The 13,455-nt window shown below is 53.2% G+C and overlaps 1 protein-coding gene across 5 annotated transcripts in view; it reads right to left on the minus strand.

Moving 5' to 3' along the window:
* ATP2B4 (ATPase plasma membrane Ca2+ transporting 4) overlaps positions 1-13,455 on the minus strand; it is a 96,804-nt gene that overhangs the window by 41,756 nt on the left and 41,593 nt on the right. For all 5 annotated transcript variants that reach the window (XM_045982280.1, XM_045982284.1, XM_045982281.1 and 2 more), the window contains exon 2: positions 10,669-11,311. In XM_045982280.1, the coding sequence (XP_045838236.1) occupies positions 10,669-10,861 (193 nt within the window). In that variant the 5' untranslated portion in view covers positions 10,862-11,311. The remainder of the gene's footprint in view (positions 1-10,668; positions 11,312-13,455) is intronic.

Consider the following 13,455-nt stretch of genomic DNA (forward strand, 5'->3'; position numbering starts at 1 on the left):
AAACATTCAAATGGTTCCTGGCGCTGACAGAACTTTTCTCTCACGTTAAACATGTATCTGCTGTTGCTGATTTCAAAACTGAGTTAGCTTCCATCCACTGGCGCACACACCAAGGCCGGAAAGAAGCAGCTCTCTGCTCAAGGTCAAGCTAGGAGGCCGGCAGACAGGGCCCAACCAGCTGTCCTGATTCCAAGTTCCAGGGGCTTCAGGAGATCAGCGGGATGGGCTTTTAGCCCCCCACTCTGGGTGCCCAGGTGCAGCGCCCATTCCCTCCTTGTCAGTCCCCCACCCACACACAGACACAGACACCTAGCGCTAAGAGGTACTATCACTCTGTTAAGTACTGTGTACTTAGTACTACCGAGACTAAGTTAGGTATTAATAGGACCACTGTTACTCATGTTGAATAAAAAAAGAACAAAAAGCTGAAGCCATGAAGTCAGACAGCACACAGTGCTCGGTTACCCGGGTCTCCCGGTGACCACACACGTCCTATGTGAGCACGCTTGCAGGGTCCAGGCACGTGCCCAGAGAGGGGAGGGACGGGCAGACTTGTTTCCTGGGCCTTCTCTATCTCAGGCCTGATATTTGGGCCCCTCTGCTGGGCTGTCAGGAAAGGAGGGAAATCCTGAGACTTCAGTTAAAGTTGTTGACACACAGCAGCAAGTAAGCCGGGGTTTTCACACATGAAGTTGCTGGCGGCCCTGTTCATGGGCTCCCACGCATAGGCAGGGGGAGGGGAGGGTGACCTTTATCTTGGAAAAAAGTCATTGCAGAGGAGAGTTAGAATCAGAGGACAGGGGCACTCTAGCAAGCGTCATAGCACACGAGGGAAAGCAAGGAGAACGGGGAGCTACTGAGGCCAGAGGATGTCCTCACACTGGGGTCCGTGAGAGGGGCTGTTCCCCTGGCGGGGACCAGAGCATGGCATGTGGGCAAACCTCTACTCCCCATCTCCACTCCATGGGACCCAAGAGTGGTACCTTACATGGCGAGAGGAGAGATTTGGCTCAGCCCTAAGGAAGACATTTGGACAGAAAAAGACTTTGAAAAATGGGAAAATAGGTCCCCAAGGGGGTATTGCTTGCAGGGCCCGAGACAGCTTCCCTTTCTCTACCCCAAACCCAAAACCAACAGGGGAGGTCCTCGAGACCCTTGGCTGCCCAGGAGGATGGACGCAGGACCCTGCGTGGGGGAAGTGTTGGGGGATGGACAGGCGTCCGCACCTGTGCCGTCCGGGAAGGGAGGCCACTCTGGGCAGCCAGTGCTTTGAAGAGGGAAAACGGGGAGCAGGGCAGATGTTCTTATCCAGGGCCTCCGGCCTTCTGGTGCCTAGATGCACCACCCTGGCCTCTGGCTGAGTGGCACAGCCAAGCTCCGCAGGGGAGGGGGTTTGACCAAAGCACAGGAAGCAAATTGGGCTGCTTCCCAGAGGCTCCCTGTGTCCACCGCTCTGGAAAGTCAGGTTCCCAGTGGGAAGGGAAAGCAAGGGCCTGGGAAAGGAGTGCTTCTGGGCAGGGCTTCTTGACCCCCAGGCAGGCAGAGGCTGAGCAGCCAGGGGGTCCTGGCTGGCTCCTTCTCCCCAAGGACCTGAGAGCCTGGAGCTCTGCCAGTTTGGGGCTGCTGTACTGGAGGCCAGGTTGGCCTGAGGGAAAGGAATTCTGATCCTTTGTTCATCTCCCTGGGAGATGCCATTCCTCCCTTAACGTGAGGGCAAAGCACACCGCAGATACTAGAGATCATCTCAAGCTAGCAGAGGCCAAAACAAGAGCAGTGAAGACAAAGATCTGCCTGAAAGCCCCCATCGGAGGTCATCCCGCCCTCTCTGGTCTCAGATTAATACCCATGACCACCCTTGCCTCCCCTCTCTCTCTCCTCACTCTATCCATGCAGCCAGCACGTCCTGGCAGCTTTATCTTCAAAGAATACCCGTGGTCCTCTCACGTCTCACTTTCCACTGTCACCGTCCTGGTCTGAGCTGGCACTGCCTCTCGCCTGGGTGATGACAGCCGTCCTCTAAACGGTAACCTTGCTCCCACCCTCGCTGTCCTGTGCCCAGTCCTCCCAACACAGTGGCCAGAATGATCTTCTTCAAACCCACCCCTGCCACTCACCGACTCAGAATCCTCTGCTGGCTTTTACTGGGACTGAAACTGGGCTCCGAAGACGTTATGATGCTCTGTAAGGCCCCTTAAGAGCCCCCGGCCTCCCACCCTTTAACTCCTACTGTCTGCTCCTGGTTCGCTGAGCTCCAGCCTGGCGAGCCTTCCTGCCATTCCCTGAGCGCGTTAGACAAGCTTCTATTTTGGGGCCCTGCACGAGCTCTCTGCTTGGCTCGGCGGGCTCCTCACGGGCTAGGTAGGGCTCCTTCTCTTGCATCTTTGGGGTCTCTGTGCACATGTCCCCTTCTCAGTGAGGCCGACCCTGACCACCCTATTTAATATTGTGGCTTCTCTGCTCCAGGACTCCATGCCCCTGTCCTGTGTCAGTGTTCCCCCCGACAGGCCTTCTCCCTGAGACAGCCTATGACGCATTGCCTTAGGAGGTCTGTCTGTTGCCCTCCACAAGGGCAGGACTTTCGTCTTCGTCCCTTAGGTCTATAGCCGCGCCTGGAGCATGGCACGCATACCAATGTGCTGAATGAACTGAATGGATGAGTAATAAATCGGGCTGCTAACATCTAAGTGATTACTATGTGCCAGATGCTTCAGCGGGCACGCTCGTGTCTTCTCATCCAGACACCGCGAACCCCTAGGTGGCAGCTACCGTGAACCCCATTTTACGCTGGAGCTGACTAAGGCCCGGGGAGGTTAGTGAGCCGTCGGCAGAGTGACACCACACCCCGGGCCGCAGCCCGGCCAAACACCGAAGGGGCCGGGGGGTGGGGAGCGGCTACAGGCGGTGGCACTCAGGCTCCTGCCCCGCTCCCCCCACCACGGAAACTGTAGCCCCCCTCGGTCCCAGGCCGACAGGATGGTCGGTCACCCCACTTCGTTCGGGGCAGAGCAGCCCATGTGCCGCTCTCATCTGCGCCTCGAAGCCAGTCAGCCCTGTTCCCACTGTTCGCGCCTGTGCTGAATTAGCCCTGCCTTCTTCCTGTCCTCAGAGCTGGTGACGCCAGGCCCGTCAGAGTCCAGCCTATGGATCTGGTACTCGATCAAAGATCCATGATGGCCCTTTTGGACCCAAAAAACCAAACGAGCCTCACTAAGGAGAGCAACAAAAGGCCAGGCTTGGCTCCTGCCTAGATGCTCTCAGAGTCACACGCTTACTGCCTTCTTGCCATTTTCTCTCCTCTGTCCACTCCACCTTAAGCGACCCTCAGCTGTTGTGGTGGCTACCTTAAGTTGGCAAGTGGCTGTCCCAGTTCCCAGTGTGCCCCCCCCCCCACCCCGGGCAGGCGGGAGGGGTGGGTGGGGGCTGGAGCCTCACAGCCTTGGGAATCCTCTCTCTGGACCTGTGGAAGGGGCACAGGAAAGCCATGCGGGGACCGGGAGCTCAGTCAATCCCCAATTTTGGGCTTTCCATTCCATTCTTCCTGCCTCCAGAGGCTCTCAGGCCCTGCTCTCCGCAGCTGTAATTTCACAGAAATACTCGGCCAACCAAGGAGAGGGTATGAGTCCCCGATCTCTGCAATTGCTTCTAAAATACTCGCACAGCTTTCTGGAGAGGGGAAGGAACACTTGGCAGGGAGAGAATGCTGGAAACGCAGGAAAAGGATTTCCCTTAGAAATACATTAAAAAAATAAAAATGAGAGGAATCTTTGTCCCCAAGAACATGAGCGAGAAAGCCCCACCCAAATCAGGAGTACTTTTGGCCGTAAGAACCGGACTGAACACATGAGCTGGGAGAGGCGACAAGAATGTCAGGCTGTGAGGTCATCACCCCACCCCATGCTGTGGAGTTGCACGGGCCCTGCCAGCAGGCAGCGGTGGAAAATCTGCGTCTGCTGTGAGCCTGTGCAGGGAATCAGAGCTTGGTGAGGAGAGGCTGCAAGCCCAGCCCTCAGTGGCTTGGGTCCAGCAGGGAAGGGCCACGGCCATCCTCCCTAGGACGCCAAGGACTGCGGCAGAGGCACCCCTTATGAGAACCAGCCCAGCCCCAGAAAGGGTGGGGTGAGGTTAGACATCAGGAGGGACTTCCCAGCTGTCTGAGTTATGCTGCCTTGCCAAAGAGACAGCAGAACCTTCTCCCACACAGTTAGTACAAGGGAGAGGTTTCTCGTGTTGATTCGAAGGCAGCCAGCTTTGGTGCATAAGAACAGACACTGGAATACCTCTCAAGTCCAACGAAAGAAACACTACCTTTCAAGTCCTACCTCAAACACCTCGGACTGGGGGCTCAGGGGAGGAGGAGCTCAAAATCAGTACAGGGACCACAGGTTTCAACCAAATGCCCCTTCTCGAAGAGGCCGAACATCTCCCTATGTCAGCATCTGCAGCTCACCACACCCAGAGCAGGGAGATGTGCTCTCAGTCTGCCTGAATTCCAGCCCCCAGAGATAAAGCCCGCAGTCCAGGGCGGTCCAGGGTGGCAGACTTCGGGAAGAATGGCCTCTTCCTGATTCTCAGTTCAAAAAGGCGGCACGTCTCCCACTGTCTGGCCCTCCACTCTATGCCTTTTCTGCACACTCCAAAGGGGGCGCAGAGAAAGAAAGCCCCCTCGTCTGCGCCCTGCAGCCCTCTGCTCCGCCACCGGCTCCCACACGGACTGCGCATGTATGCGCGTCCCTCCAGTGTCGCGCTCCCTGGTGCTCACACCTCGGAGCTAAATTAAAAGAGCGAAAGCCCTACTTCCACAGGGAGACGCGACATCTGCCTCAGCCAAGGAGGGAGTGCTATCTTTCTTCCCAGCTCCAGCTGACGTTCCATGCTAGGGAAGAAGGAAGTTCAGAACAACACTGAACTTGCAGGAGTTTCTGCAGAGCTCCCAAAGGAGTGCAGCACAAAGGGCTCCTGGCAAGGTGGAAGGGGAGTGAGCAGGGAGGGTTCTCGGGTCCAGGAAGCCTTCGCCCTTCTCCTCCTCAAGACTTCTCTGGCCCCTGCCTGGCAGCATTATGCCAGCTAGCCCAGAAGCCCTGCTCTGGGCAAGGAGGGGCGGAACAGATTTCCCAGCCTGGGGCTGGGCTGGGAAGAGAAGGCCCAGAGCGGTCACACACTGTTGGCCTCCTTTGTTCGTTCAGCCCTGGGCATGTCAGTCCTGTCAGTCAAATCCGACAGGGAACTCCCAGGACTCAGAACTCCCTGCAGGGGAAGGAGGGGCAGAGGGAGGGCACTTTTACTCTGCTCCTTCGCCATCACCCGCCCTCCTCTTTCCAGCTGTTGATGCTGCTTCCCAGGTGTTTGGTAGGAAGCCTTTCCCACCCCTCTATAAAAGTACAAAGTATTTCTTTTATGAAGCTACTGGACTTGCCTCAACTACTTCCATCACGGGGTGGCTGCTTTCTGGCTGTTTGAGCTGGTCTGCCCACCTCCACCCTCTCCCTTTCCGCCAACATATTCTTCTGGCTTGAGTCCTTCCCACGTCTCCAAGTAGAGCTAACGGATCTGCCCAAAGCGTGATGAGCAGACCGGGCCCGACTTTGGCCTCTGCTGCTGGGCCCACATACACCGCTTTTGGGATCATTTATTTGGCATCTTTGGTCCAGTTGGGGCATGAGTTCAAGGTGAGGGCCACAGGGCAGCGGGCTGGAGGAAAGAGAAGGAGCTTGGCTATACTTCTATTCTGAAATTGATGTGCTCCTAAACACAGCTATTCTAAAACACACCATACGCTCTAAAGATAGGGAGGAAAATGCCAAAGAAGCCAGTTGCCATCTTCCTCTCACACCCCTCCCATGCCATAATCGCTCGCCTGGTTCTTTCCTCCCCCCCCCAACACTAGCATTCTCGAAAGCAGTGGTCTCTAAGTAGGGCGCATACATCCGTCTGCCGGAGTGTGGGAGAAATACCAGAACTTTTTATATTACTTCATCCACTTCCATTTCTTGCCTACCTTACTATGTAAACAATACTAGCATTGGAGGTACTAAGAGTAATGCAGTAGTACTGGGGGTAAACATTTATTATTATTTTTTTTTAAAGATTTTTTTTTAATTTATTTATTTGACAGAGAGAGATCACAAGTAGGGAGAGAGGCAGGTAGAGAGAGAGGGGAAGCAGGCTCCCTGCCGAGCAGAGAGCCCGATGCGGGACTCAATCCCAGGACCCTGAGATCATGATCTGAGCCGAAGGCAGTGGCTTAAACCACTGAGCCACCCAGGCGCCCCGTAAACATTTATTATTTATCACTGGGGCTATGTATTCAATTTTTCTCCAGACTGAAGATGTTCCTGGAGATTTCAATCTGCCCCATGGAGGAAGAGCCCATCCCTGCACATCCCAGCTTACGGAAAAATGGACAATACCAGGTAGAACATGCCACTGACCCAAGGCTTGGGAACAGGAATGTAAGAGATCTTAGGGTGGCAGGAAATTTTACCCCAAATCTTGCCGTTCATGAACCAGAATCATAATTTGGGCTGGATTGTCTTAAAACAGACTCCTTCCCTTCCTGCTTTTTATTCCCCAGAGAATCTCAGCTCCCCAAACCTGGCGGCTGCTCAGTGATTCTGTGAGGCAAAGATGCTCGCATCTTTTATCAGGAGCATTCAGTGAGTGGTAGCGATTACCACAGAATGAGGCCAGGCCAGAGCCGCCCCAGACAATCAGATGTACAGGAGTCACCTTCACCTTCCAAGCCCCTTCCCCTCCCCTGCAGTCCCTTCAGCTTAGGTCCCTGTCCTGGCTGCTTCCGTCACACCCAGCTCTTCCCCATCATAGCACCGTGATGATATTTCTGAAATTGGCTCAGTTTCTGTGCATCCTCTTATCAGCTCGAGGGAAGGAGGGACCAAGTCGTCATATCCGCATGGAGTCCCCAGCTCCTGAATATGGCTGGAAGGGAACGGGAAGCCCTCTGGATCCCTGTCACAGCCTCCGCTCTGCAGAGAAGTCGCGGGGTACAGAGGGAATGTGAAATAGATGTTCCCACCAACATTCTGCTCCACTGGATCCAAATCCACAGCAATGTCTTTAGCTTTCTGAAAGAAGCCCTCAGGCAATGCTTTATTGTTCAGTCAGGGATTCCCTTGTCTGCCCTTTCCGGTCTGGGCCCAGACCTTCCTCCTGATTGTGGTCCTAGCTCCCCGTCAGAAGACATCACTCTTCCTCCAAAGAGGGCAAGCAGAGCTGAGGACCAATCTGGAGAAGTTCTACGGAGGAAGAAGGATTCACGCAACTCTTCTGTCTAGACCCAAAGAATCTCATGAGGATTGTCGCTTCTTCCTACACACAAAGAGAGACCGAGTCTCGGGAAAATGACTTTTTCCTTCTCCCCATGCCCCAGAGATTCCCTTTCCAGAGTCACAAAGCTTTCTCCTGCTCACGAACCACGAACCACGAACCACGGAAAGCCAGTTTGGAGGTCAAAGCCTATCCAGACACTCTGCTCTTTGGGGGATGGAGAGACTGGTTGGGGAGGGGGTGATGGGGTGGGCAAGAGGAGGTAATAGAAGGAGGGGGATGAAGACACTGGAATGAAGAAAGAAGCAGCAGCCGACTAACCACTGGTGTGAAATGCTCAGATTTTCCCCCACATGAAGCCCAGGCCACGCAGCTCACTCACTCAGGCCTGCCTCTCTGCTTTTGTCTGACAAAGCTGTGAAGGCTGAGGCCTTTAGTCACTGAGACACAAGCTTGTATCCTCTTTCATGTCTCTCCCACCCCTTCTGGGTTCCCTAACTTTCCTTCCCTTTTTTGCACACACTCTCAGCCTGGCATCTTGTTGTTACCGGACGCCGTGTAAACCGAGTGCCTCCCAGCATCCTCGCGGCTAACCAGCTCTCGGCCCCCGAGGCAACAGCTCTTGCTGAACTAGCCCCGCATACTCAAGGCACATAAGCTACGACTACATTAATGTTAGCACTGTGTCACAATTAGACATTTTATCAGGCAATGAAAGATAAAACAAACTTTTCAACGATCTCTGCTTCATCACAGTCTACCCAGTCATAAGAACTTAGGCGGGTCACTTAAGCCTTTGGGCCTGGAAGGGGGTCTGGGGGATGAGTAGCACTAAATTCCCCCCTGCCTCCACAGCTGTGTCCATCTCCGATAATAAAACCACGTCAGTGTCATAAATATTATAAACCCCACGTTCCATGAGGCCCCTTACTAGCTATGGTGTAAAACAATCTGTCAAACCGACACAAAACCCAGCAGAAAATAAAAGGGAAGGGTCATCCTGTAGGAACCTGTCTCCCCAGTTGTCACCAGGTTTCCAACTGGCAGAATTCAAGCACCAGGTGAATTTCTTTATTCTTGTTCTTAGTCCGCAGGGGCCTCCCACCGGTGACAGAACTATGCCAGGCTGTCAGGCCCCTCAGTCTGGTCTTCTGTGAACCGGCTGGCTTTTTAGAGCAGCAGCTCACCGAGGCACCGGGATAGTGATGCTCTTTTCTTGGCCTGCCCCACTAAATAGCTCCACATCATCTTTGTCTGGGGACTTCTGTGTCATAGCTCTTCTATGTCTCCTTTTCGATGCCTTTATTCCTCTCACACACGAGGAGGTCACTGTCGGCACTGGGGAGTACATATTACTCAGGGAAACATTGTTTTCGGTCACCCTGCGTCCCCAGCTCCAGCAGCAGCCCTCTGACAAGTCTTACACTGCAACAGATCAGGATACAGATTTATGATCTAAGGAAGCAGGGGGATGGCAACAGACAATGGTGCCCATGGTAGGGGTCCCAGGGTTCAGGCACAGCCAGGGTCCAAAGCAGCAGAGGCACCTGCCATCAGAAGGCGTGGCTTTCAGCTATAGGTCTGAAACTAGCACTGGGAAAGAATCAAAGGGCATTAACTACATCGATGCATCCCAGGTTCCAGCTGATTTGGACATCTGAGTTTCACTTTGTGAGAGAGACAGCTCAACACAAGAATCACGAATGGTGTAGGAAGGGAACAAAGGTCCCGCCTAAATTCTGACGGGTGTTCCCAAGCTCCTGCATCTCTCAGCCAACATATAATATGAATAGCCTTTATTTAAGGCCAACACTACTAGAGCAGTGGCAGAATAAAGAAATCTTGCTGACAAGAAGTAAGCAGTGCCCAAAGGGCAGTCATTAGCTTCTAGCCAGAAGGCAAAGAGTAAGCCTAGCCAAAGCAGCCGAGCATCCGAACCAGATCTCTCCAACATCAAGAGGTGAAAGGAGGAAACGGCCGCCAGCTAGGGGAGCCTTTCCAGAGAAGGTAATGCATCGCGCTCCATGGGCACTCACATTTCGGCAAATGGCTTCAGACACATGGGCTCTGTTTTAATCTGAGACAGCCCACCTATCGAATACCCATTACAAGCTTGAGCACTGCACACACATCATATGTATCTGTAATCCCAAAGATTAATCCCCATAACCGTACGGGCTAAGTGCTAACATCAGTTTCAAAGAAAGAGACTCAGGGAGGCTAAGAAAACTGTTCAGTGATATGAACACTAGTAACTGTAAGCTAAAAAAATGATGGAGCTAGAGTTTAAACTCATGAGAGATAGGAAACTGAATTCTAGAAGGAAAGAGAACACGGAGGGCAGCTCTCTCTGATTGCAAAGAAAGCAAGACATGGGCGATGTACAGAAATAGACAGAAACCTCGCTCTCTCTTTAATCCTGAAGAGTCTGAACTCTAAATCACAAACTTACAGCATTGGCCAGGGGTCAAAACTTCTTAGACTTGGCAAGAAAAATGATGTAGCCTCCAAGAGAGGCTCAGAAATAGTACCTGAGTCAAGAAGCTAAAGGCATCTAAAGGGCAAGATCTTTGCTCTGTCTCGTGCTGCTCAGCCGCGCCCTGCCTCACTGACAGGACCAAGTAAGAACCTGTAAGAGGGAGGCTGTGACCGTGCGTATATGAGAAAAGAAGGTTCCTTTGGCTCTGTCTCCATTTTGAGAGGGCAAAATTTTGTGTTACCATGGCTTATCAGGCAACTGAACTGAGCCAGGAAGCATGAAGCCAGGTTTCCCCTTCTCTTTTTAGAATAGATTAAGAAGAATGATTCGTAAAGCACACCAGGCGGGGTTGAAGAAGTCATCAATAATTCCCCGACATGACAGAAAGTGAATAATCCAAAGATATGGTAGGTGCACCCATGTACCCTATGACTTTCCACCCTATTCCTAACTGTCCACGATGGAGAGGAGTCACCGTGGGTAGATGGACTCATCCATTGTTCCGGTGCCCCTTGTCCCCAGTCACACTGTACGATCAGTGTGGAGCAGCAGAACCGAATCTTAAATTCTTTTGGGATCAGAGACCGATCCTGAATCAGAGACTTGATTGTTTGCTGATAAAAGCATCTAACACAAGCATTTGTAAAATAGAGATGAACCGTCTCCTTTCTGTACGTTGATACAGAAAAAGGAAGAAAAGCTTGATCTTCAGAGAACACCATCTCTAGGAAAGAAATGGCTCTCCACGGCCTCACCCCCCGTTGGTGCTTCAGAGACCACGTTTTTCGCAAAAGACACAGGTACACCAGGCAGGTCTCTCCCTGCCTTCTCCAGGAGCTAAGGAAGCAACGGTTTGGAACACCCGCCACCTTGCTCCGGGTCCCCGCCCCTGGTCCGGCCTTTACCTTCCACGGGGTCGGTTTTCAGTCTACTGCACAGATTCGTCACCCCTCCGTAGTGGACGTTGATCTGGTCGATTCCATCAGAGGAACGCAGCTCCATGAGCTTCCTCAGTTCCATTACTGTGCAGCCAAAGTCCCCTTCGTGGCTCTCAACCACCGAGTTGGCCGGCAAGGCATGTTCTGTTGGGTTCGTCATTTTGCCTGCTGTTACCAAGCCCCTCGACCAGAGAAAATGCGGAGTTTCCCTTCAACTGCTCGGGAACTTCTGCCTTTCTGCCTCACTTCTTCTTACTTCTTGCTTCTCGGGGAGCCCAGTGAGGAAATAGATGGGACTAGAGCAGCCTCTGGCCCAAATCCTTTTCTGTATGTGAAGCTTGGCAGCGAGAGGAGGAAGAGAATGGGGGAACCGAATGGAAGCCGGACCACGTGTCACGATGATTGGTGTCCCCAGGGAGTGATGGAAGTGCTTGTCCAGGGTAGGTAGGTTCCTAGCTTAGACCAGCTTGCCCAGATGGAGGTATAAACAGGATGTGCATGTTACCATGGAGGCCACCTTAGCAACAACCAGCGACGGCAGTGGTAGAGAGGCGGCAGGAGGAGGAGGAGGAAGAGGAGGGCTCCCTGGATACCGCTGACAACTGGATCTCTGGAATAAAGATTCAAAGACAGACAAAAACAATTAGAACGGCCAAGAGGATCGGCATCTGCGAGGGCAAGAGGGACTCATTCTAGCATAAGGGTTTAGGTGACAGTTGATGCCTGAGCCCAACCGGTGGCCGAGGCCCGAGATGAGCAGACGGACTCAGGAGGGGCCCGCTCCTCCCTGGGAGGCCCCCGCAGCCTGTGAACCCCTTTGTAGAGAAGTAATTTTAGATACACCCCCGTCCTGCCATCACAGTGCTCTCGAGCCAAGGGACACGGATCTGGCCGTTTTAGAAACTAACAGCTCTCATGCTCTCCCTTGTCTGTTTATTTGAGGGCCCCGCCATGAAGTCCTTTGGTCTGACCTTGCCTCGAACGGGGGAGAAGAGGTCAGAAGAGGAGTCCAGACCAGAGTGACCTGGAGGGTGGCCCGTCAGTCTGCTGCCCACACACCCTGTACCCAGCATACACAGGTACAAACAGGAGGATAACCTCATAGACAATGCCTGTGTCCTCTGGGGCTCCTCAGAATACTTAGCCTCTGGCCAGCCGGAAATCCCACGGCTGGCCGCTGCCCTCAATGGGTCAGGAACTGGGTTCGAGTCTTGGAGTGAAGCCCCACCCCTCCAAAAAGCTTCCCCTCTGTCTGAAAGGGGAGAGTAAAATGAACCGGCTGTCGGCCATACGGGGTGGAGCTTTTTTACATAAAGGGGACAGAAGGACCTGGGAGGAGAAGGAAGAGAGTTTAAGGGTAAATCTGAGAGTTAAAGTTACTGCGCTGGCAGGGATAAGACAGCAACAGTTCGATAGAGCCCAAGGCCACAGCAAGGTCAGCACGAGAGCAGTGTGAACCTGCAAGTGAGCGAGCATGGGATGGTCTCAGACCAGCATTTCTCTCCTCAGACAGCCAGGGGCTCCCCCTCTGACTCTGGCGAGGGGCCGAGCTACGAGCAAGTGAGGCTATAAAGGGCTGAAGGTGGCAAGGCTCATCCCCGCGCTGTTCTTACTTCAGAGAGCAGCTCTTGCCTGTCACATGGGACCCACTGTCACACATCAGCCCTTGTTTATTTGAGAGAGAGAGAGAGCAGGGGAGGGGCAGAGGGAGAGAGAATCTTTGGCAGACCCTGTACTCAGCGCGGAGCCGATATGGGGCTTGATCCCATGACCCTGAGACCATGACCCGAGCTGCAACCCGAGTCAGACGTCTAATTGACTGAGCCACCCAGGCGCCCCCACATCATTTAAATGTGAAGAGGCTCAAAACACATGAAGGGGCATTTTTCCCCTTTTTTAAAAAAAGATTTTATCTATTTATTTGTCAGAGAGCGAGCGAGGGTGCAAGCAGGGGGAGCAGCAGGCGGAGGGAGAGATAGATTCCTCACCGAACAAGGAGCCTGATGTAGGACTCGATCCCAGGACCCTGGGATTATGACCTGAGCTGAAGGCAGATGCATACCCGACTGGGCCACCCAGGCATCCCAAAGGGGCTCTTTCTAAATGTAGCACCAGAACGCACTGACTTGAGTTCAGTTACCAGGGGGTGCCAAGGAGCTCTGGACAGCCCCTAACACACAGATGACATCCTCCCTGCTAGAAGGTGACTGGAGAAGCACAAGAACCCTGAGATAAAGGCTTGCCCATTTTACCAGTTACTTTTCCAAAAATCATATGTGGCCAAAGCTGCGGCTGATTTCCATGAATCCTGTTCCTGGCAGGTCCCAGGGGATGGAGTTGGCTACACTCCTGCCTCCCCCCTTAGTGCACCCTTTGCTTCTTCCTTTTCCCAGAGATTTTTAGAGCGACTCTGGCTGACAGAGGGCTAAGCAGGCAGGGTTTTGTTTTGTTGTTATTGTTTTTCACATATTATACTGCCTTTTTTTTTTTAAAGATTTTATTTATTTATTCGACAGAGAGAGATCATAAATAGGCAGAGAGGCAGGCAGTGAGAGAGGGGGAAGCAGGCTTCCCGCTGAGCGGAGAGCCCGGTGCGGGGTTCGATCCCAGGACCCTGGGATCATGACCTGAGCCGAAGGCAGAGGCTTAACCCGCTGAGCCACCCAGGTGCCCCTCTGCCTTTCTTTTTACATGTCCAGCAGCCTGGGGAGCAGAGGTCCGGGAGGAACGTGAGGCAGTGTGTCAGATTCCCTT

This window comes from Meles meles, chromosome 17, assembly GCF_922984935.1.
Source record: "Meles meles chromosome 17, mMelMel3.1 paternal haplotype, whole genome shotgun sequence".
Taxonomy (NCBI): domain Eukaryota; kingdom Metazoa; phylum Chordata; class Mammalia; order Carnivora; family Mustelidae; genus Meles; species Meles meles.